We start from the raw sequence: 25,580 nt of genomic DNA, 5'->3' as shown, positions 1-25,580 counted from the left end.
CATTCAACCACTGAGCCACGCCTGCCAGGCTGATTCTCCTTCCTATAAACCTGGGCTGATCTCACTGAATTTTCTGATGGACAGGATGTGATGGAGGGGACACCCGAGAATGTCCACTATCCTAGAAAACTGTCTCTGGGAACGATCCCTCTTGGACACGCTTCTTCGGAACCACCGGCTATGCTCTGAGAAGCCCCCCACACACAGAAGGCCGTGCTCAGATGCTCCAGCCGACAGCCACTGCGGAGCTGCAGCCGAGAGGGAGTAGCAACTGCCAGGCGTGTGAACGGGCTGCCACGGACTCCTGCTCAGGGGAGCTCTCAGAGACCGGCTGGCATCTGGAAGCAGCTGCTGAGAGTCCCAAGCGAAAACCCAAGACCTGCCTTGTCTATCTGCACAACCGTGAGGGATGATCACACATTCATCGGTGAAGCCTGAGTTTGGAAGCAGCTGGTTACGCAGGAGCAGGTCACCAAAGCCGGGGGTGGGCTCAGCGTAGACACAGAGATGCCGCCGGGTGGACGTGTTCCAAAGCTACTTGGCCAGGTTTCGTGGAGTTGATGTCCAGACTCCAGGAGCGGGGTCTAGGCTGCACTTACGGATCCAGGAGCACACAGCCTGTAGCACAGCACAAGGAAGGCAACTGGAGCCGGAGGAGTGGGCAAGGGACCCAGCGTGATTCCATTTTTTTAAAAATATATTTTATTGATTTTTTACAGAGAGGAAGAGAGAGGGATAGAGAGTCAGAAACATTGATGAGAGAGAAACATCAATCAGCTGCCTCCTGCACACTCCCCACTGGGGATGTGCCCGCAACCAAGGTACATGCCCTTGACCGGAATCGAACCTGGGACCCTTCAGTCCGCAGGCCAACGCTCTGCCCACTGAGCCAAACCAGTCAGGGCAACGTGATTGTATTTTGAAGAGAGCAGAACCCAGAGACACAGCCACGGTGACATATCGGGTAGAGGAAGATGAGTCAACTGAACACACTGAAACGTCCCTGCCGAAAAGTCAGGAAGCAAGTGCATGACCGTGGTGTCCCAGAGGCCGAGGGAGAAGACCACTGCAATGAGGAGGGATGGATTCACTATTACGTGCTATAAAGACAGAGGGGCATTGGTTGATGCCCCTGACACAGCGACGGATGACTCTGGAAGGCATCAGCTGCGTGAGTGGCGGGCAGAGGACAGCCAGGAGAAAGGGGCCAGGCCGTAGGGGTGCGTGGGCAGTAAATCCTGGATCTGCCCACTCTGTTCAGAAGGCTGGCTGCAGGGGGGAAGAGAGGAACGGGGCGGAGCTGGCCCAGGAGGCAGCTCGAGGGTCTACGTATGGATCTTCTCGAGATGGCGAGTGGCCTCAGAATGTTCAAACGCTGACTGGATGTTCAGGTAGAGTGGGGACATGCTGAAGTACAGGACGGGACCAAGAGTCCCCATGGGAAGACGAGCCTTGGATACGGCGTGGGAAGATGAACAACACCCAGACCCTCGGAGGACCGGAGGGTTGTTAAGAGGACTCCCTCTGAAGGCTTCCGCTTCTTTTGTGGTTGTTGCTGTTGAACGGGAAGCCAGGTCGTCAGCTGAGGAAGCTGACGGGGACAGCAGGAAGATTCTAAGTGATCGTTAAGAAATGTGGAGGAATTTGCCAGGGACATAGAGAAGGGCTGCCAGACTGTGGGAGCTGGTGAGCCAAGAGATGGGCGTGATTACTCCCTCTTTACATGCGAGGAAATGGAGGCTCAAAGGGGTTAAGTAACTTGCTCACGGTTACAAACTATATAAATGCAGGAGCTACGACTGGAACAGAGGCCTGTGTGGTTCTTTCCAGCGCATCAGGCTAACTGAATGCCTCTGTCCAGGGGAATAACTGCAGTTACTGGAAGGAGACTGGTGTTGGAGCTAAAAACTCCTTTCCCACCCACTTCCCTCAGGTCTCCTGAGACCGGTGCTCCTGACCTCACCTCTGCAATCTGCAGTCTAAGAAGGTCTCAGGGATAATCAGTAAAGGCCCATGGCATAGGGCAGAAACTCTTCTTTAACTACTAAACACCCTTTAGAAGTGCCTTCCATCTTCGCTTAAAAGCAAGCAGGGAGTTTGCTGAACCCTTAGCACCAAGGTTGTGCCTGGGAAGCTATCCTATATAATAAAGAGGGAATATGCAAATTGACCGTCATGCCATCACAAAGATGGCGGCGCTCATAGCCACAAGATGGCGGCGCCCAGTTCTCTCAGCCCTGCCAGAGTCCCCCAGTCCTTTCAGCTCCGCCAGGGGGTGGCATGTGCACGGGGTGGCCGGACCCACCCTCAGCCCCCCAGCCGCCCAGGGCCAGCCTGAGGTGCAGGCAAGCCTCAGATGTCAGCTGCCCAGCCACCCAGCACTGCCCAAGGCTCAGGTAACCAGGACCGGCCGAGGCTTGCACTGCCGGCAGTGGCAGCAGCAGAGGTATGATGGGAGTGTCGCCTTCCTCTGATGGGCGGGTTGCCACCTGCCCCTGAGGGCTCCTAGACTGTGAGAGGGGGCAGGCTGGGCTGAGGGACCCCCCATTCAGTGCATGAATTTTCATGCACCGGGCCTCTAGCATATATATAAAAGCCTAAGCGACCCTCTGACCGTTCGACAGAGTACCTATGATGCTCACTGACCACCAGGGGGCAGACGCTCAACACAGGAGCTGCCAAGCTGTGGTGACTTGGCAGCTGCGGTTCTTGGGTGACGCACCCGGACCTGGAGCCAGATTCTGGGGTGCATCCCCAGAGAACCGCCACCACCCTCTCACAATCCGGGGCCCCTCGGGGAATGTCGGAGAGCCGGTGTCGGCCCAATCCCCACAGGCCAGGCTGAGGGACCCCACCTGCCGGAGGGACCCCACTCACCCCGCAGACACCTGTTGAGCCCCAGCGCCGCCCCAGGGGCGGCTGTCCAGGGAGGGACCGCAGAAGGTTGGCTCCAGGGCATGTCCGGCCCCTCTTACCCAGTTCTGCCCCGCCAGGCACCTTTCAGTTAATTTACTTTCAGTGTGCACGGATCCATGCCCCGGGCTCTATCTGTTGTTATAAGAGCCAGGCTACATAATCAGAGGACGGCGTTGAGAAGCTGAAAGCCATATGCTCATGACGCTCCGCACAGTTATTCTCCGGGTGAGCTTTGCTCAGGTCAGGCCTGCTTACGGGTGTGAGCTAGAACTTGTAGGGATGAGGTGCGAAGCTCGGGACGCTGAAGTGGGGAGGGGCGCTGCGGGTCCCTCCTGGAGACTAGCTGCGGTGTTTTTGAGGTGCCCCCTTCTTGCAAATAGAGCCCCTCACGCCCCCTGCACCCAGGACTATACGTATTTAAGAGATAGATACCAAGAATCTTTACTTGGAAAAGTGAAAATAAGATTCCTTTCAGTTTAGTTTTTTTTTGGCTGTTCCAGAAAAAATAGAAGAGAGACTAGTGACTCTGATTCGGACAGGGACTGAGCCCAGACGCTGAGGAATTCCCGCAGACGCCCTAGTCTGGCTGGCGGCTGGGGGATCGGCTCTGCAGCGCCCACTCGTCCTGGGGCATCGCTGTCTGCTCCTCACCTGGGCAGCGAGGAAGAAGGTACCTGCCCATGAGCACACGGCCGCTCCGTGGCGCATGTCCCTGCACGCGGTGCCTCTAGGGCGTGTGGGCACCTGCAGCCCCTCACTGTGCTTTTGAGATGGTGGAGCACAATTCTTTGTGAACTGTGAGGTTCTCTGAGTGAGTTCCAACTGGCTTTTGTATACATGGGAGAGACCACACAACAGAGAGCACCAGGGTGCATTCCACACGGGGGGTGGGGGGTGTTATCCTGGGAAACACTCACACGTCCATGTGCCTGCATTTGTGCTTTCGATGCAACAGCATCTCCCTGAATGTGGTGAGCGGTTCAGAAGCCCATCAGCTCCAGAGAGCTTCCTCAAGCCGTCGTCATGGACGTTCTTCCGAACGCCTGGGGCTGCCGGGCCCCGGACAGGCTTTCCCGGGCTGCCCTACGCTCTCCTGCAGATCTGAACCACTGGACCAGGTACAGAGTCCGGGGAAGGAGCCAGGGTCTGAATGTGGGCTTCTGGGAGCCGAGGCCTGCGGATCCGAGCAGAGGCTCCTGGCAAAATCCCGGCCCAGCAGCAGGCTGGGAAGGGCCTGGACCCGCAGCTCTCTGAGGCGTGCCTGTCTGCTTCCGTTCAGTCACAATAAATAAATGGTTCGGGTGTGTGTCCTTTTAAATAAAACATTTACATAAACATTTTCCTTTTTAATATACTTCAGCTGATGAAGTCTCCTACATGTGCGGTTAGTAAGTGCTGAGAGGACCTCTAAATTTCAATCTATATAAACCAGAAATAAATACTATTAATTTCCGTGTTGTGACTCGGTCTGTTCATATGTGTATCATCACTGCCTAAAACAACAATTGTTTAAGTAACGGTATTTTATTTCACTGAGATTTCCCACTGACAGTTTTGATGAGGAAAGATGGCTTCACGCCTCTTTAATCTGCCCGTTTTCCTCAGGTGCAGTGTTGTCTCAATCACCAGCTTAGAGTTTCGAGGACATGCAGAACTTGGTGTCAAAAGGCCCCATACAGGGGTGGGACGGGGTACTTATTACTACTATGAAAATCTTGTCAAATTCCTCAGCCTCTTTGAGAGAGAAGAGAAGTGTCACAAAGTATTATTGCTAAAATAAAACAGAAGATGGGAAAGCAAAGAACAAAAATACAAAAAAGTGTTAGTCACAGTCCATGTAAACCACAACAGATATATAAATACTAGAGGCCCGGTGCATGAATTCGTGCACAGGTAGGGAGGACCGGTCAGGGTGGCGGGAGCCTGGGGGTGGGGCCAGCCAGGGGGAGGGGTTGCAGTCAGTTGGCCGGCCAGCCCCACGCCCTGGATGAACTCCGGTCGAACTCCCGGTTGAGGGGACAACTTGCATATTAGCCTTTTATTATGTAGGATAAGCAAGTATGTTCTATATAAAGATACAGTAGCTTCTTTTTAATCTCTCAGGGAAACCCGCCCCATGAGAGGGACCTAACTGATGTGGAAGCAGAATACAAACATAAGAAGAAAAAATAGTGGAAGACACAGCAGGGAGATGCTTAGAGGCAGATGACATATTTATCACGTGGCAATAGGTGGCTTTGAGATATAAAGTATTACGACATTTTTGCAAAAAGTCAGAGGACCTCAAACACCAAGACATACCTGCATATTACCAACATATATAAAAACAATAGACAGGAACACATCATGTAAATATTCATACACATGAATACATTTTCCTGCGTGTTTATACTGGAAAAATGAAATACAGCATTCTGGGTGTTTACGTTAAAAAAAATTAGCCACAACCTCTTAAATTCCATTTTTCATCCAGAGTCAATTGATCTGCAAGCCTGTCAGGTCAAAGTGCAAGCTTGTGAAGGTTAGAGAAAGGGCAATACATTATATTCCTTTAGTGTGTGCTGTACTTAAAAGCTTTCAGATCAAAACTAATATAGTATTCCAACCCACACAGTCGCTGAGCGAAGAAAGCGTCATATACCCAAGGAGAGAGCGATGACAGGCTGAGTTACAATCTATTTTCAGACTAAAAAATAAGACAAAATACACATCTGCAGGAGGGAAAGGTGGGGGGGCCTTGCTGTCTAACCAGGGGGCACACAGTATTGTTCCCACAATAAAAGTGTACGTTTTCAATTGTTCAAGTAAATGAATAACAACGGCTCATTAAAATACGCCATCGGCAATTTCCAAACCTTTTCTCTCGTCCACAGGAAACCGGGTAAAGACAAACGGATGGAAAGAGACGTGCACAGAAACACACAGGACACGCAACTGTCTGCCTTACCGCTGTCGCCAGACGGCAGCGCCACGGTGTGCGTGGGCACGGTGTCCGAGTTCACTTTTCCGTTTTCAAACGTGTCGTTCTCCGTCTGCTGTAGCTGCCAGTTGAGGCCGAAGAGATGCATTGCTGGGGGGAAGGAGACAGGCTGGTTAAAGGGCTGCTGCTTTCGCTGCCACGCCGATGGCATGTTTCTAACAAGTCACGTAGCGTTAAAACCAACACCGAGGGTAAGTGCATGACTGAGGTCAGAGAACAAGCAAGTCTGCGCACCAATGCCCCGGAGGTGGCGATGCGGTGCACACGCAGCACCGCAAAGGTGCTCTGCGGTTTCTGCGTTCAGTGCACCGGGAACCTCCTAGGCGAGAACGCTGACCGCTCTGCTTTGTCGGCGTCCATCCCCTCCACCCCTGAACCACGTGGTGGGTGCTCTACAGCAGCACCTGCCAAACTACGGGACCACAGGCCACGCCCACGTGTGTAACACTTTGTTGTAAAACCTGTAGGTTCTCAGGAGACGCGATCCCATTCGTTGGATTACGGTAAAACTAAAAGCTGGGCCCACAGATGCATTAGCTGGCATATGAAATGATCAGAATGGATACTGATGCACAAAATATAGTATTTTAATATTCTAAATTTAAGATGACTTTATAACATAACTCAGCAATGATCCAGATCAAGCCACCTGTGTATCTGTCAGGTAGCTTCCTGGAGAATGTCTGTATGAGAGTGATCCTGTATCATAAAACCCTAATACGGAAATCAACCAAACAGCGGAACCACTGGTGGCTATGATGTGCACTGACCACCAGGGGGCAGACACTCAACGTAGGAGCTGCCCCCTGGTGGTCAGTGCACTCCCACAGGGGGTGCGCTGCTCAGCCAGAAGCCGGGCTCACAGCTGGTGAGCACAGCAGCAGCAGCGCTAAAGACCGGGGAGCAGGCCTAAGTCGGCAGTAGGACATCCCCTGAGGGGTCCTGGACTGCGAGAGGGCACAGGCGGGGCTGAGGGACCCCCCTCTAGTGCACAAATGTCGTGCACCGGGCCTCTAGTAATCTTATAAATTGTAAAAACGTTGTTGACTAACTTTATTTATATAAAATATTTAGAAAAGATAACTATAAGATATATAGTCGTACATTTCTAAATCTAATTAAAATTGTTATATATTATTTAATCACATCCGATTTTCGTAGTAATACAATTATATTGGCACAGTGTACAAACTTTGGCTCTGTCCTCAATCGAGGATTTAACCCTGGACAAGGGACGTGATATTGTTAAACATTAGGTTTACTTAAACAGTGAGGCTGGCTGCCCGACCTTATTTCATTGATGCGAACTTCCTGGGCAGCGCATATGGAGGGCAGCAGGACAGTTCTCAGGGTAGAGGCATTTCATTTATTTATTCTTTACCCCAGATGACTGAGCTGCTGGAAGTCACCTGACCGACATGGTACCTCTCAAGTCACAGTCCTTCTGACTGTGATGTGTCCTATCCCCTGTGGAACCCCTGCACCTCCTCAGATGGTAGGTGCCCGTTTCCTGGGGAAGCTTGCATGCCAGGACGGAGCATCTTTCCCATGACTGTTCCATTCACTCTTGTATCTCAGTTACCTTACACAGTGCCTGATAACCTAGTAGGTTTTCAAAAAATATTTTTATTGATTTCAGAGAGAAAGGGAGAGGGAGAGAGAGATAGAAACATCAATGATGAGAGAGAATCACTGATCAGCTGCCTCCTACACGCCCCACACTAGGGAGCGAGCCCGCAACCTGGGCATGTGCCCTGACTGGGAATCAAACCATGGCCTCCTGGTATATAGGTCGATGCTCAGCCACTGAGCCACGCTGGCGGGCTACTTAGTGGGTCTTGGGAAATATCTGTCAAATACATGAATTTTATTTCCTGAGGTTTTAAAATCTAAGAAAACACTTGTGTATAAAAATATATAGTTATTCAAAGGAAAATTTAATAAATACAAAACAAATAAAAAGTGGCTAAGACAAGAGTACTCTATTATTCATTATTTGACTGCCTTAGGGTATATGAAAAATAGTGAGTGAAAGTCCCCTAGTACTATGTATAATTGATTGAATTTTTACAAAAAGATTCAACAGCTTGGGGACCTTCCGTGACCAGTCTCCCATTTTCCTGTTGATGATACCTGATACACAATCATGACCTAGTATAGCATACACAGATGCCAACGTAGCTACATCTACCCTGTGTATCTGTCACTAATGTTTACACGTACGCTCCCTGCTTCAATCCCAGTCTGTCAGCAATTTCTTTTAAACTCTGATTTTTCAAGGATTAAGATATAGGTTATGAGATGCTTGAATTTACAAATTGTCAATGGGCAAAGAGGTATAACTTCGGATGTCATTTTTGCATTAGATTATGCAGGGTTTGAGTGGCAAAATGTCAAGAGCTTTCTAAACACTGATCACGTCATACGTTTGTCAAGCTTCAGCTATTTCCGCGAGTTCTGAATAAAACAGTGGGAGCTACTTGGGCAGAGAGTAAAGGGTTGACAGACATACTTTGGGGAAGCAACAATAACTACCCCCATAGGGTCAAGGCTCTCACACAAAATAACGTGTCATCACCGTGTGCTTTCATGGAGCATAAAAAGTCCTCTTGTAGATTAGCTCGTTTTATTGGTTTTAACAGACTTTGAAGAGGAGAGATAATCCATAGATCATACCCAGATGTCAAGGGTTAAAAGTAATGTTATGTTTATGTTTGGAGAGCTATTTTATTTTCTGCCAGATGGGCAACATCTTATATATATTCATTATAGAAAATCTCAATAAAACGGGATTTCAGTTCTACTTAAGACATCATCTAATGAGAACCATACCCAATAATATCACATCTTGTTTAACACTGCATTGAAAACAGAGGCCAACAAGTTGTCTGGTCAAAGTATATTATGTACTTTGAAAATATTGCTGGTTGGAATTTAGTGAAGCTCTTGGCACTTATTATGTGTAATTTAAGATATTTATCCAAATTCAGAGTGTCAGGGAGATTCACTCCAAAGGTAGTGTGAGAGAGAAGAAAAGAGGAGGAGGAGGAGGAGGAGAGAGAGAGGGGTAGAGGCAATGAACTCATAAAAGTCAAAATGCTCCAGAATTCACTAAGCACCGGTTAGTAAAATGGCATGCAATGTCTTGGCAGACAAACAAAGAGAAAATGAGTGAAATAAAACACATCTGTAGGTGAAGAAGGATGAGAACAACAGCCACGCCCGAGCTGGAGGGCAGACGTGAAGCCACAGGGAGGCCTGTGCTGCCAACCTTCATGGTGGCACCACGGATCCCTGGCTGACGCAGGACTGAACGGAGGGCGTGGGATGAGCGTCAGAAGACGCTGAGGTCCGACTGAAAATATCATCTCAGTCTATGAGAAGGCCGTGCAGGCAGGAGTCTGCCTACTGCAGAGTGGCCACACACAACTACAGACATTGTCACGACCAAGAGTCAAGGAAACGTTACATTTGGAGAAAACTCTGAGGAGGCTTATGCAGCCCATGAACTAGTCCAAGAAGCCAACGCTGGAGATACGGGTGCTAATCGAGGGCCAGGAATAGCAGAGCTGGAAAATGAACATCTCAGAACTATAGCATTTCAAGTCTGGAAAAGAGCAAGGTGACGACATGAGAGGTCCAAGCAATGGTGTGAAGACCCCTGATGCAAAAGCCAGGGTGGGCTGCCTAGTTCAGTAGGAGGTGTCCACTCCCCACCTTGCGACGTATAAAGAAGCTGTGCCCTGGCCGCTTGGCTGAGTTGGCTGTGTGTCATCCATGCACCAGGAGGCACCAGTCCCGACGGTGAGCTCCATCCCTGGTAGAGGGTGCGCAGGAGGCAGCTGATCCATGTTTCTCTCTCTCTCCACCTCCCTCTCGCTCTCTCTAAAAATCAATAAACGATTAAAAAATGTGCAGTGTGACAAAACAAATTTGACATTTAAAGAACTGAAGTTTCTAACACCCGTTAGACCGTCTCAACGTCTTTAAGGCAAAACTTCTAAATTGCCAGGTATGTTCAAAGCCCGTTATCCTGTGTGTCTTCAGTGGAACAGTTCACAGCGCTGGGAGATGAAAGCGATGCGTTTACATGCCGCCCTAGTGCAGCTCTGTGCTGATGGATGTGAGACTGAAACAACAGAAGACAAATCGAGCCATAATAAGGAAGACGCAAACGGATGTGGCTGGGAGCCCTGTGTGCTCCGGGTCCCTCACCCCCCTGGGCTGGCAGCGAAACCAGGCACCTGCCAGCCACAGACCCGTTCTCCGGGCCGCTGTGAGAACACCGCGATGCGATATTACAAAAATACAACAGTCACGAACACCTGCTCTGGGTCAAGTGCTGTGCTAGTGAGACCTGCATTATCTCATTCAATCTTCACAAAGACCCCATCAATAGCGGATGTTACCTTTTTTTCGTTAAGTCTCAGAAAACTGAGGCTTTTTTTGAGAGTTTAAGGTTCCAAACAAGTAAACAGTGGATCTTGACCTTGAACCCAGACCTTCTGAGAACAAAGGTCACACCACAGCACTCCTCTCCATGCCACCACAGGGTTCCAGAGTGAAGCCACAGGGAAGGAAGTGAGAGGGACTTCCCCGAGGCCAAAGGCTGGACACAGCTTCTCCCTGGTCTGGGGACCCGGGGCAGAGACAGTGTGTGGGGTGAGGGGCCAAAGGTCACATCTGTGCATCCCAAAGGGGTCGGCCTCCACACAGCAGCACAAAGGGGTCGGCCTCCACACAGCAACGCAAAGGGGTTGGCCTCCACACAGCAACGCAAAGGGATCGGCCTCCACACAGCAGCACAAAGGGCTCGGCCTCCACACAGCAGCACAAAGGGGTCGGCCTCCACACAGCAACGCAAAGGGATCAGCCTCCACATAGCAACGCAAAGGGATCGGCCTCCACACAGCAGCACAAAGGGCTCGGCCTCCACACAGCAGCACAAAGGGATCGGCCTCCACACAGCAGCACAAAGGGCTCGGCCTCCACACAGCAGCACAAAGGGATCAGCCTCCACACAGCAACGCAAAGGGATCGGCCTCCACACAGCAGCACAAAGGGATCGGCCTCCACACAGCAACGCAAAGGGCTCGGCCTCCACACAGCAGCACAAAGGGGTCGGCCTCCACACAGCAACACAAAGGGCTCGGCCTCCACACAGCAGCACAAAGGGGCCGGCCTCCACACAGCAGTGCAAAGGGATCGGCCTCCACACAGCAGCACAAAGGGGCCGGCCTCCACACAGCAGCACAAAGGGGCCGGCCACTGCCAGTTGCAACAGCATGAATACATCTCACAAGCATAACCTTCGCCAGACAACCCTTTCACAACAAGCGTGACTCCCGGGCAAGTCCATGTGCATTCGGTCCAAAAGCAGGAACTATCAGCTGATGGGAACCAGCGTCACCGGAGTGACTGACTCCCTGCTGGGAGGGGAGGCAGGTGGAGCGGGCGAGTTCTCAGGGCTTCTGGGGTGCTGGGTAACACCCCAGTTTTTACCTGGAGGGGGGGCTCCACTGGCTGTGTCCCCTTATGTGCTGTGTACTTTTCTAAATGCGTATGACGCTTAAATTAAAATTTCCGTTTAAAAGTAGTCCGTCTAACACAGAGCACAGCCCAAGAGTGTGTGTCCCTACCTTCCCTAAACCCTTTCCAGGATAATTCCCAGGCCCGAATCTTTTAAATTGGTTGTAATAGCTGACATTTGCCATCTACGTACAAAATTAATAAGCATACCTTTTGTACGATCACCCATATCAGTGATAACAAAGTCACCATGGTAGCCTCGGTAGGCGAGACTCACATGCACGCTAGCCCATCGGTCCCTATTGCCACCTGTTTTGCTCACAGCCAAACAGCTTACTTCAGGTTACATCTTCCTAGGTTGCTGGTGGCATCCTTAGAGTGTAACGGATCAGAATGTGTTTCAAATGAAAATATTCCCTGCAGAATTCGAAGGCATTGGTTCCATAACCTCTTACAGTCTTTCTGTCGGCTTTGCCAGAAAATGTTGAGAAACACACCTCGTTAATTGAAATAATTTTGAGACAGCATGCTCGGAAAGACCTATCAGGGCAATGGTCTGCAGACGTTTCCTTCCGGGCTCCAAGCCCAGGCAGGTGAGAGCAGTTACTGCGCGCCCGCCTCGCGGCTGAGGCTGATGGAGAGGAAGGGCCCTGGTGGCTGGAGAGCTCGCCTCCGCCCCGAGAAGAAAGGGCACGTCGCTGTTTCTAACGGATACGTGTTGGCCTGAGACTCAAAAGCCAGCGTGCGGAACACTGCAAACCAAAATGCGTCATGAAAGAGAATTACATGGCACCGAGGAGCGAGGCAGTGCCGTTTTCAGCTCCCGGCGAGAGGAGAGCTGCCAGAATGTCATCGCGTCTCCGGGGACCAGGCCAGAATGTCATCGCGTCTCCGGGGACCAGGCCACGGGAGCTGTTCTCACAGCAGCCGTTCTTCCCACAGCGAGCTGGCGCTCTTGGGCCTGGTCCTGCCAAATAGGGATGCGAGGCAGGGAGTGGGGCAGGGCCTGGTCCTGCCAAATAGGGATGCGAGGCAGGATGGGGACAGGGCCTGGTCCTGCCAAATAGGGATGCGAGGCAGGGAGTGGGGGGGCAGCTGCTGACCAGGTCCAGCAATCTGCCAGGGCCCTGGGGTACATTCTGGGGGACGCAGGGAGCCCCAGGCCCTGAAGGGAGCTCATGCCACCAGAACCCTGAAGACAGCACTCCAGTTTTGGCAACTTAAGAGTGTCGTTCCAGGCGTGACTGCCATTACTGGCTAAACGCTGTTGAATATTATAAGGTCAAGCGTTCTCATAAAGACACCATTATGAGAACCAGAGCTGGTAAGAAAAACCGACTTAAAGATATCCAGAAGATGCCTGCAGTTCTGTTTTGTTTAGCCTTCGAAACCTGGAGCGTTCACCCAGGCAACTTTGGGTGTAGAGCAGGGGTGGGCAAACTTTTTGACTCGAGGGCCACAATGGGTTCTTAAACTGGACCGGAGGGCCGGAACAAAAGCATGGATGGAGTGTTTGTGTGAACTAATATAAATTCAAAGTAAAGGAGCGGAGGGGAGAGCAAGAGAACCCTCCGCTCTTTCGGCTCCGTGGGACGGATAGAACAGCCGAACAGGCCGGATCCAGCCCGCGGGCCGTAGTTTGCCCACGGCTGGTGTAGAGTTTCCCTTTCTCGTAATTCACCTGGGGGTCCACTGCGTACATTTCCCCCCACACGCCCTTCCTGAGAAAGATGCGTTAAGAGCATGTTATCAGAAGTTGCAAGCAAAGGAAATCCGAACCGAGGTTTCAGAGGTACGAGCAGTTTTTAGCAGATTGTCGGGGCGTCCGGGGAGCCTTCTGTTTGTATGAAAACAGACGCAGGTCCCGGTCTGCATTCGGGCTCCACCTGGTGCGGGGGGTGGGGAAGTCCCCGGGCCCCTCGGAGGCTTTCTCACGCACGTGAACATCTCAAGTCTACGCCAGATGACCGCTGAGGTCTCTCCCGGATCTTCCTCTGAGATGTCGCTGTATGTCCAAGTACAAATATTTCCCAGGCGAAATCGTGGAGCCTCGGAAAAACCCCACCCGGCATAGACAGGATATCCGTGTATCTGAATACAAATGCTGTTCCTTTGTTTTAATTTTAAAATAAAAACGTAATTACACGAAGTCCAACTATCATTGCACGCACGTGTTACCTCAGTCCCTTGGGTTTTGAAAACAAAATTTCTTCGTTTCATGTTTTAGTTTCGTGCATATATAAATATACATAATGTACATGTGCAATGATTAGATCTCACAAAAACCAGAAAAATACCTTTTAAATACGGGGCAATGATTTGATGTGATACACGCTTCCGGAATGCAGCCCCGTTTCAATGCAAGATGAAAGCAGGTTGGGTGATGGGCGTGGTGGAAGCTGGGACCCCTGCTGGCCTAAAGTGTCATTAGAAATACATAGTTTTCCATAAATTAGCTTTTGTTTTGGATTTCCTGCTGTGTTCACATACATGCTGACGGAGTGTGTGAGGCAACATTCTGGCATTCCGCTCCATTATTATTCGTTATTAGCTCTAAGGCTAATCTAATATCAACAGATCCGACCTTGCTAACCCACTTATAGTATTTTAAAATCAATATTTCTTTTTAAGGCTTTCCCATTAACACATACTCTCATTGTCATTAGAAGAAGGGAATTATCCCAACTATAAGGTGTTTGAATAGTCCAAGCAACGAACACCCAATGCAGCAAGTTACCCTGAGTATGTGAAGATAACATGTTAAATCATAACTTTTATGAGCTACTTTCTCGGGGGGGGGGGGGCGGGGGGAAGAAGAAAATAAGAGATAAAAAAATGGTTGCTAATATTTTCTATTTCTATGCTGTGTATTTTTCCTTTCTCTCCTTTTGGCATTTTGTCACTAATAAAGGAGAATCACATTGGCTGTCAAAATATCTCACAGTCATGTAGCTGGGCAGGCTTGCTTCTGCCCGAATAGTCGACCCATTCTTTCACACACAGCAATATTAAAAAACCTACTTTTACATTTAGCTGCCTGTTTTCTTCCTTAACTGTGTGGACCCCTGTGTTCCGCTAAGGGTTCTGCTTGGGAGACGGGTCCCAGCTGCCCGCCAGTCACTGCTGCGGCCGAGAGAGGCGCCTGGAGATGGGGCCGTGTCTGCCTCCAGTGGGGAGGCAGGATTTCCCCGGCAGACGGCTCTCCTAATGCTGCCTCCGTTCTCCGTCTCCAGGTGCTGTTCTCTGAGTGACGGAAGCAGCCGTGCTCCACGCTGATGGGGAGCACTGAGCGTTCACCATCACGAGGAGGGTCCCAAAGGGGCCAATCATGATCAAGACGCTGGAGCAGCCGTGGGCAAACTACGGCCCACGGGCCGGATCCGGCCCGTTCGGCTGTTCTATCCGGCCCGCGGAGCTGAAAGAGCGGAGGGTTCTCTTGCTCTCCCCTCCGCTCCTTTACTTTGAATTTATATTAGTTCACACAAACACTCCATCCATGCTTTTGTTCTGGCCCTCCGGTCCAGTTTAAGAACCCATTGTGGCCCTCGAGTCAAAAAGTTTGCCCACCCCTGCGCTGGAGGGTCTTCGAGGTGACAGATGTCAACATTCAAGAACACGGGAAGAGGACACAGAAACATTCCGAATGCAAAATGAAATCGTTCACAGGGTTGGTGGGTGATTCCCTGCTTCCCCCAAAACACGGGGTTTGTTGTTGCCGGGACATGTATGTAACAGAGGCTCACGAGCGACAGGCGCCAGCAGCTCTGCCGCTGAAGCCCGTGGATCCGGTTATCCCGAGGCTGGCGGTACTGACTCCCTTTCACGACCCCTCTCCTCCCGAAGAGCTGACAGGCCCGCAGCCTACGGGTAGGGAATGACGTGTACGTACGCTGATGACCTACTCACGCACAGAAGTTCTTCTTGGCTTGGTTTGACTCTGCACAAAAGTGGACTAGACCTGAAAATCAGAATTCTTTGAAAATTTATGGCACTTAAACCCTCATTATTCAAAGATCCCACCATTAGGGATATGGAGATGGTTGGTATATTAAAATGTGGCAAAATCCAGAAAATTATCCCCTTCCTATCAGTCCATGTCTCCTCTAAAAGTTTATGTTTGAGGAGGGTAATATCACCTGTGAAGTGTGTGTGTGTGTGGGGGGGAAGGGGGGGTGCGGGGTGATGGTGCATTTGTCTAGTTGCAACTTTAAATAAAACCAGTGACCTTTCAGAAATCTGGGTACAATTCACCCATGTAGCTTGCTGTTCATCATTCATTCATCAACAAACACTTCGTCTGTGTCGCCCTTACCCAGTCTGTTTCTCAAGAGAAGCAGGGTGAGCTGCACCCACATCACCACCTGCGGGACCTGGTCGGGAATGGTAATGGTCACACGGGTCTCCCCTGACCGCCTCACCCTCCAGGCAGGGTGGGAAAAGGCTGTGGGAACCTAGGGTTCCAGCTCCCCACCACCGATGTGGCTAAGGGAGAGGAGTGTCCCTTGGTTACACACTTGCTGTAACTATTACTGATGGGCATGTATGGGACATCTGTGGACATTTATCTCAAAGCAAAATCCACAGGCAGGTGTGGTCGCTGGTCCCAGGCGGCGGCTCCCACTGCCAGCTGGCCTCCGTGCTTGTGGGCTCAGCCTCCCTTTCTAACGAGAGGTGGCCACTTCTCTGCTGCCAACTCGCCTCGCTTCTCTGCTAAGATCTCAAAGGCTCTCTTTGAAGAAGGAAAAATCCTCTAAAAATATCTTTATTCTAAAAATAGAAAATGATGGTACAAGTTGGGATTATTTGAAGTGACTGATTAACACAGTTAGTTTCTATGTACCAATTCGTTGTAGCTCACCCAGGCTCACTAACTACATCGTGCAGTAAGCTTGGTAAAGCCACAAATGTGGTTAATGAGGGGATGAAGGGTCTAGAATGAGGTTACAGGACCCAAAGGAAATATCTCCAGTCCCCTCAGCAGTGATTTCTATACTTTTTTTAAAAAAAATGTGTTTATCACCTTTATAATTGTAAACATTCTACGGTATAATTATACTACATGCATGTTTATATTTACACATTTATTTTTTCCTGGAGATAACTGGCTTCACACGCACAATGGGAGGGTCTTACAGGAATGGCCTTTCTGCCTCCGGCCCCACTCGGGGCTGGCACTGGCCATGCTGACCTCTTTGCTTATCAACTGCAGAGCAACATGACCTGTCTCTCCCAACAACTACTGAAATACAGAAACAATGTGTGCTTTTAAAATGTCGTCAACACCGATGAATTGAGCACTCATACATGTTTGGAAAAAATCCAGAGATAACATTTCTTTGAACAGTTTTGAAACTATTTTCTGGGGATACTTTATAAATAAAAGTAGAAGCCCGGTGCACGAAGATTCATGCCAGAATGGGCCTTCCTTTCCCTCGCTGCCAGCACCGCCTTTCGCTCTGGCCGGAGACGCCTTTCCGCCTTCCACACTGCCCAGAGGCCCGGAGTGGCCGGGGGTGGTGTGGAATGCCTGTGTTGTCGCCATGGCGATGATGCAAGTGTCCCACCCCGCCCCTGGCCGCTCGGCACCTGTGTATGCAAATTAACTCGCCATCTTTGTTGGGTTAATTTGCATACTCACTCCTGATTGGCTGGTGGGCGTCGCGAAGGTATGGTCAATTAGCATGTTACTCTTTTATTACGTAGATGCTTAACACATGCATGCATACTCTCTACAGCCCAGGGGAGGGAACACACAGGAACAGACTGCAAATCCTCAGGGTGGTTTTCCATCTCGTTCCAGAGCCAGCATTCCCACAGTAAGGTTCCTTCCCGCTTCCTACTATGACTGCTCCCTCCCCGCAAAAAGGGCTGTAGCTAGACCCACTCAACAAAGAAACCGATGAGCAACACAACCCGTTGTCCTCGGACACAGCGAGGCGTTCTTTTTATTAACCGCACTGTACTGGCCTCGGTACTCCTGAGGACTGATTTTTCAGGCCACCTTTCGGTTATGTGGTCACACTTCCAATTTGTCCGCATGTCAGCCTTTGTCAAAATGCACCGCCGTCGTCACTGTTCTGGTTTCGCAGGAAGGCCTTTCTGTGGTGCTCCGGCTCACTCAGCTTGTCTTCTGTGCCCTCCCTCAGCCCCCTTTTAAACAGCCATCATGGTTACAGTTAAGTGCCCGGTGTCTGCTTCCTCAAGGGATAATCTATGTTGTTCCCTGCTGTGTTTCTCATCCTGCCTCAGTCACGAAATGCCGCCACTCAATAAACAAATTTCGAATGCACGAAGTACGGATGGATGGATGGTCACTCCTTTTTCTGGTGTTATATCAGTAATTTAGTACGAAATCACTGAGTAGAAACCGTGGAGTCTCATTGTTGAGGAAGAAGGATGAGGTGTGTAGACATTCTAAGATTATGTAGGACAATAAATAAACTGAAAGAGTGTATGCATTTGGAATTTATTTTGTCTCAGATTCTAGGATAAGACCTTTGTTTGAACGTAGATTCAGTGGAACGTAAAGGTTTTATGCTGAATTCATTCCTAAGGTTGCTAGCAGTCTATAGTTTTGTTTTTTTAACCTTATTTATGCCCGTTACTCTTTCTTTCACTCCTCTTGATGTCCATTATGCTCTGAAAATACACGACCTTCAGTACCACCAACGGGAAAGCAAGTGACATACGCAACGCCGATCCAATATTTATGCAACGTAACACGGACGTGGTATAAATGCTGTATTGTGCTTTCCACTTGGCATCGGTGGGGAAATGCAGCTACGTTCTGCAGAGATGAGGGCCCCAAACAGAAAACAGCACCGCCTTTCACACGCAAGATATTTATGTTCCACACACGCTCAAGTTCAGCTGATGCTAAAGGTATATATTTACTGATTTCAGAGAGGAAGGGAGAGGGAGAGAGACAGAAACATCCATGATGAGAGAGAATCATTGATCGGCTGCCTCCTGCACGCTCCCTACTGGGGATCGAGCCCGCAACCTGGGCATGTGCCCTGACCAGCAATCAAACCAGTGACCTCCTGGTTCATAGGTCGACACTCAATCACTGAGTCACGCCGGACGGGCTAACAGTATTTCTTATTGTTGATGTCCTTGAACCCTTTGCAACTCAGGAGCTCCTTGTAGCTGAGTGGTAAGGAACGGTCTGTTTGCGCATAGAATTCCTCATGTTATTTACTCCGTTGACCTCGTGTCGAGGTAACAGTAAAAGAAGTCACTTTGGGGAAAGAGAAGAGACGCATACTTCCTACATTTGCACCAACTTGGCAGTGATTTCTTCCCGATGTTCCAGGGTAAGCGCAAAGCTCCACATTCTGCTGCTGTCCTATAAAAACCAGCAACAATGTGTAACGTGAAAAAAACGGAGTGTGTGATCTACTGGTATAGCTTTCCCCCAGTTTGGGGTCCAATTCAGACGTCGCCGCATAGGCTCATACAGAGCTGGCTATCGAGTGAACGGAATTTTAAGTCACCTCTCGATCACTTCTGGGTTTCTATACGATACGCTAGACCAGGGGTGGGCAAACTTTTTGACTCGAGGGCCACAATGGGTTCTTAAACTGGACCGGAGGGCCGGAACAAAAGCATGGATGGAGTGTTTGTGTGAACTAATATAAATTCAAAGTAAAGGAGCGGAGGGGAGAGCAAGAGAACCGGATAGAACAGCTGGATCCGGCCCGCGGGCCGTAGTTTGCCCAAGGCTGCGCTAGACAGAGAAAACTGGTATTTTCTGCAAATTCATAGAGCTCACACTGAAGTTAGGGCAGAGTGCAGACATGGCAGGACCGCCAGCATGCCTGTGGGTCGGAGGGGCGTGTGTATATACGAATACATGCACGACTTCATCCCAAGCGCCTCTTCCATAGGCAGAGTGCCACCATCCAGAATGGGTTTCAGCACATTTTCTCCTTTTCGCATTGGCAGAATCAGAGTCCTGCAGTGGTTGCTTTATCATATTACCATTTCCTCCTCTCCCAGCGGTAAACGGGTTTATTCTGAGTCTTCATTCACCTTTGAATCAGGTTTAAATATGTCTTTAATTTCATATATCCAAGGGTAACATAAAATACTGATTTATAAGTTTTCGTTTACCATGTTCAATCCTCTAAACTACAGGCAGTATATTTTCTTCTACAAAGTGATGAAGTCACATCCGCATTAAAATGCTACCGTCGCATCTCAGACAAAATGCATTTTCGAAATGTAACGCAACGAGGAGTTAGGGAGGAAGCTGCAGTGAGAAATGGTGTGTAATTCATCGCTCAGTTGTGTTCTGTAACCTAATAAAACAGCACTTTCACTGCACAAACATGTCCGGAAAGAAAAAAGAATGTCACAACACATTTCACTTTGCCATATATATTGAAATGGCCGATTTTTCACGAAGCGCAAAGGGCTGGCGTATTTTTCTTTCTGACCCTGAGTTGCATATAGATAGCTAGTAGCATAATCAATCTCCAGGTACACAGAGAGGCACACCGTCCATAAAATGCAAATAGACAAAGAAGCAGGACAGACGGCCGCTGCCGATCCCTGTCTGCTATGAAGCTGGACTTGACGGGTTACCTTTGGCTGGGCCTGCGGAGTGCTCGCGCTGTGACACAGCCTTGTTAGCACACACACGACAACAGCTATTCTAGGAGCCACTTGGCAGCAGCTGTTCATGTATGTTTTCAATGGAACGGAATATTGAGAATGCGAGTCCTCCTTAGCAGCATGCGCCAGGAGTTCACCAGAGAAACCGTGCTGAGTGATTTCACGTGATTGGGGAAGGAATTAACAACCAATCACTTAAAAGTCCAGATTTTTTTGGAGGGGAAAAACAAAAAACAAAACAAAACTAAGGAAGGTTTAGAGGGAATGGGGAGTGTCTGTTGAAGAAGCCAGGGTTTCTGTTTTGGGGTGATGGAAATGTTGAAGAAGGCAAGGTTTCTGTTTTGGGGTGATGGAAATGTTGAAGAAGCCAGGGTTTCTGTTTTGGGGTGATGGAAATGTTGAAGAAGCCAGGGTTTCTGTTTTGGGGTGATGGAAATGTTGAAGAAGGCAGGGTTTCTGTTTTGGGGGGTGGAAATGTTCTTGAAGAAGGCAGGGTTTCTGTTTTGGGGGGGTGGAAATGTTGAAGAAGGCAGGGTTTCTGTTTTGGGGTGATGGAAATGTTCTTGAAGAAGGCAGGGTTTCTGTTTTGGGGGATGGAAATGTTGAAGAAGGCCGGGTTTCTGTTTTGGGGGGGTGGAAATGTTGAAGAAGGCAGGGTTTCTGTTTTGGGGGGGTGGAAATGTTGAAGAAGGCAGGGTTTCTGTTTTGGGGGTGGAAATGTTGAAGAAGGCAGGGTTTCTGTTTTGGGGGATGGAAATGTTCTTGAAGAAGGCAGGGTTTCAGTTTTGGGGGATGGAAATGTTCTTGAAGAAGGCAGGGTTTCTGTTTTGGGGTGATGGAAATGTTGAAGAAGGCTGGGTTTCTGTTTTGGGGGATGGAAATGTTGAAGAAGGCAGGGTTTCTGTTTTGGGGGATGGAAATGATTTAAAATTGATTGTAACACTGTGTGAATATAAACATCACTGACTTGTGCACTTTAAATGGGTGAACTGTAGGGAAGGAGAATTGTATCTCAACAAAGCTACTATGAAAATTGTCAAGCGAATTATTGGTTGGAGATAAACATCCAAAAATCAAGAAAATGTGCGCGCACAATAGAATTGGATGGCATTTTTGTCTTCTCTAGTTTTCCTTAGATATAAAGAACAGGTGCAAATACTGTTGGTGCTACCGCACGTGGGAAACTACTTGAATTTTCAGGTCTGCCTCGCCATATCCAAAATTTTGATTTTATTTAATGTTTCAATAATGTTCATGCTTGATGATAAGATTTCTGGGCATTTTGATATGTTTACAGGTTATCCCCACTGACTGTGAGTAAAGAACAATAATCAAGCCTGTGACTCACCCCTTAACCAGGAGCAGAGGGAGAAGCAACGGTAACCAGTAGCTCTGTCTCTTTAATCCATTTGTTGGCGAACCACTGCTATCTACTCCCCTTCCTTACAATCTTCTAATCGTTACAGCAGAAGAGAGAAGACGTGAGGGCCCAGAAAAAGCAAGGACAGGTCTTTTTTTGATAGGTCTGTATCACTAACTATTATCATCCAACATAACATGTGTGTTTAGACATCAGCAGATTCTCACTGTGTAAAGACACACCAACTCAAGTACTAGAGAAGGGTTTTAGTTGGGAGCTCAGCACTCTACAGTCCTGACGTGGCTGTTGCAAAGAGGACTGCCATCTGCCCAAGTGTGGACAGTTGATGTTTAAGAACTAGAGATGCTAACCCCTGGCACGTCTGTCCTGGGATGGATCAGCGGTAGCTTCTCACTGCTGCTCACTCCTCTCTCCCCACTGGGCCTCGTAATTGCCCACGGAGGGGAGTTTCGAGCAGGCTGCCTGTACTTGTCCAAATGGTAGGCAAGAGCCACACGTGGCTGCTGGAGTTTAAGTTCATGAACAACAATAAAACTGAAACGCCAGTTCCGTAGCTGCGCTAGCCACATTTCGAGTCCTCATGAGTCACGCGTGTCTAGTGGCCACTGCACTGGACGGTGCAGAGACAGGGCGTCCCCATCATGAAGAGCAGCGTCTGACGTGCTGGCTGGGCCTGCTGGTCCAGGTGTGGTCCGTGGCCGCCGCAGCGTCCCCCGGGGCTGTCTGAATGCAGACCCTGGGTTCCCACCGCAGATCTGCTCAATCAGAAGATGCATTTTAACAGGGTCTCCAGGTGACTCCCGGCACATGGAAGTTTGAAAAGCCAAGTCTGGACTTCCTTTCTTCAAATTCCATGCTCTGGAATGCCGCTAAAGCAATCTTTTAAAAGCATAACGGCTTTAATTTCTTAGTTTCTTCTCTATGGTACGTCTTTTGAAACCTCATGGTGGCGGGGTGGGGGGGGGGGGGCGTGGTCGAGTGAAATGGGTCCTCCATAGTTTCTGGTCCAGCTTCCTCACTTACAGGCCGTGTGACTCCACACCAGGGGCCTCTCTAAGCAACAGACTCCTTTTTGTTCCATGGAGACAGGAACTCAGGGCTTGCTGTGAAAACAAACGATTCACACGCAGCTTGGAACGCGATGCCCGGGGCCCTGTGAGCAGCCATCACCCATGCAGATCGCTCGTGCCCCTTCCTTCCCTTGCCTTGGATGACCTCTTCTCAAGGTCATCGCCCTCTAAGCACTCTGACACGAAACCCCGTGAACTGACCTCCGCTTTACCTCTTAGCAATCACCTGCTAGACCAAGTCGTTTTCCCAACATCTTCAGCCTGAGGGAGTTTTCTTTTCTCTTCCGTGTTTTGCTCACATGGACCTTGCAGCGATGAGAGCATATGCTGTCAATAGTATGTGTACAATATTTTTTTCCTGTTTTAACTTCAGAGCATTCCCATAGTTCCTTGTGCATTTTTTTAAAATTTCTTTATTGATGAAGGTATTACATATGTGTCCTGATTCCCCCATTACCCCCCAACCTCCCATTCATGCCCCCACCCCCCCCCCCCGTGTTGTCTGTGTCCATTGATTAGGCTTATATGCATGCATGTAAGTCCTTTGGTTGATCTCTCCCCCTTACGCCCCCCTCCCCTACCTTCCCTCTGAGGTTTGACGTTCTGATTAATGTTTCTCTGTCTCTGGATCTATTTTTGTTCATCAGTTTATATTCATTATATTCCACAAATGAGTGAGATCATGTGATACTTATCTTTCTCTGCCTGGCTTATTTCACTTAGCATAACGCTCTCCATCTCAATCCATGTTGTTGCAAATGGTAAGAACTCCTTCTTTTTTACCGCAATGTAGTATTCCATTGTGTAGATGTACCACAGTTTTTTAATCCACTCATCTGCTGATGGGCACTTAGGCTGTTTCCAAATCTTAGCTATTGTGAATTGTGCTGCTGTGAACACAGGGGTGCAATATCCTTTCTGATTGGTGTTTCTGTTTTCTTAGGATATATTCCTAGAAGTGGGATCACTGGGTCAAATGGGAGCTCCATTTTTAGTTTTTTGAGGAAACTCCATACTGTTCTCCACAGCGGCTGCACCAGTCTGCAATCCCACCAGCAGTGCATGAGGGTTCCTTTTTCTCTGCATCCTCGCCAGCACTTGTCATTTGTTGATTTGTTGATAATAGCCATTCTGACGGGTGAGATGGTACCGCATTGTTGTTTTGATTTGCATCTCTCTGATGACTAGTGACTTTGAGCACGTTTTCATATGTCTCTTGGCCTTCCTTCTGTCTTCTTTCGAAAAGTGTCTATTTAGATCAGTTGCCCATTTTTTGATTGGGTTGTTTATCTTCTTTTTGTTAAGCTGCATGAGTTCCCTATAAATGTTGGAGATTAAACTCTTATCGTTGATATCATTGGCAAATATGTTCTTCCATGCAGTGGGCTTTCTTGTTGTTTTGTTGTTTTTTTTTGCTATGCAAAAGCTTTTTATTTTGATGTAGTCCCATTTGTTTATTTTCTCTTTAGTTTCCATTGCCCTAGGAGCTGTATCAGTGAAGAAATTGCTTTGGCATATGTCTGAGATTTTTCTGGCAGTGGATTCCTCTAGTATTTTTATGGTTTCTCGTCATATGTTTAAGTCCTTGATCCATTTTGAGTTTATTTTTGTGTATGGTGTAAGTTGGTGGTCTAGTTTCATTTTTTTGCAAGTATCTGTCCAATTTTCCAAACACCATTTATTGAAGAGACTATCTTGACTCCATTGTATGTTCATGCCTCCTTTGTCAAATATTAATTGAGCATAGTGATTTGGGTCGATTTCTGGGTTCTCTATTCTATTCCATTGATCTATATGTCTGTTCTTGTGCCAGTACCAGGCAGTTTTGAGAACAGTGGCTTTGTAATACAGCTTGAAATCTGGTATTGAGATCCCACCTACTTTGTTCTTCTTTCTCAGGATTGCTGTGGCTATTCTGGGTCTTTTTTTATTCCAGATGAATTTTTGGAGAGTTCCTTCTAGGTCTGTGAAATATTCCATTGGTATTTTAATGGGGAGTGCATTGAATTTATAGATTGCTTTGGGTAGTATGGACATTTTAATGATGTTGATTCTCCCAATCCATGAACATGCTCTGTTCTTCCATCTGTTTATGTCTTCCTCTATCTCTTTTTTCAGTGTCGTGTAGTTTTCCGCGTATAGGTCTTTTACCTCCTTAGTTAAGTTTATTCCTAGGTATCTTAATTTTTTTGGTGCGATGGTAAATGGGATTGCTTTTTTAGTCTCTCTTTCTGTAAGTTCACTATTGGTGTATAGAAAGGCCATAGATTTCTTGGCGTTAATTTTGTATCCTGCTACATTGCCAAATTCATTTATTAAGTCTATTAGTTTTTTGATGGAGTCTTTCAGGTTTTTTATGTACAATATCATGTCATCTGCAAATAAGGACAGCTTTACTTCTTCTTTTCCAATTTGGATGCCTTTTATTTCTTCTTCTTATCTAAATGCAATGGCTAATACTTCCAGCACTATGTTGAACAGGAGTGGTGAGAGTGGGCATCCCTGTCTTGTTCCTGTTCTTAGGGGAAATGGTTTTAGTTTTTGCCCATTCAGTATGATGTTAAATGTGGGTTTATCATATATAGCTTTTATTATGTTGAGGTATGATCCTTCTATTCCCACCTTGTTAAGAGTTTTTATCAAGAAAGGGTGTTGGATTTTGTCAAATGCTTTTTCTGCATCAATTGATATGACTATGTGATTTTTATCTCTCAATTTGTTTATGTGATGTATCACGTTTATTGATTTGTGGATATTGTACCATCCTTGCATTCCTGGGATAAACCCTACTTGGTCATGGTGTATGATCTTTCTGATGTACTGCTGGATCCGATTTGCTAGAATTTTGTTGAGGATTTTGGCATCTATGTTCATGAGGGATATTGGCCTGTAATTCTCTTTCATTGTGTTGTCTTTATCTTGTTTTGGTGTTAGGGTGATGCTGGCTTCATAGAAGGAGCTTGGAAGTGTTCCTTCCTCTTGAATTTTTTGGAATAGTCTGAGGAGGATAGGTTTTAGTTCTTCCTTGAATGTTTGGTAAAACTCCCCTGTGAAGCCGTCTGGCCCCAGGCTTTTGTTTGCTGGA

At 48.2% G+C, this 25,580-nt stretch overlaps 1 protein-coding gene across 17 annotated transcripts in view; it reads right to left on the bottom strand.

Annotated features, from left to right (window-relative positions):
• TENM3 (teneurin transmembrane protein 3) overlaps nucleotides 1–25,580 on the bottom strand; it is a 1,236,272-nt gene that overhangs the window by 139,434 nt on the left and 1,071,258 nt on the right. For 16 of the 17 annotated variants that reach the window (XM_080662244.1, XM_080662258.1, XM_080662255.1 and 13 more), the window contains one exon: nucleotides 5,864–5,986. The exons of the other annotated variant lie outside the window; for it this stretch is intronic. In XM_080662244.1, coding sequence (XP_080518370.1) covers nucleotides 5,864–5,986 — 123 coding nt within the window. The remainder of the gene's footprint in view (nucleotides 1–5,863; nucleotides 5,987–25,580) is intronic. 17 annotated transcript variants of the gene reach the window in all.

Source organism: Plecotus auritus, assembly GCF_963455305.1.
Source record: "Plecotus auritus genome assembly, chromosome: 3".
NCBI classification, from domain to species: Eukaryota; Metazoa; Chordata; class Mammalia; order Chiroptera; family Vespertilionidae; genus Plecotus; species Plecotus auritus.
This window is presented reverse-complemented; position numbering and strand designations above follow the sequence as displayed.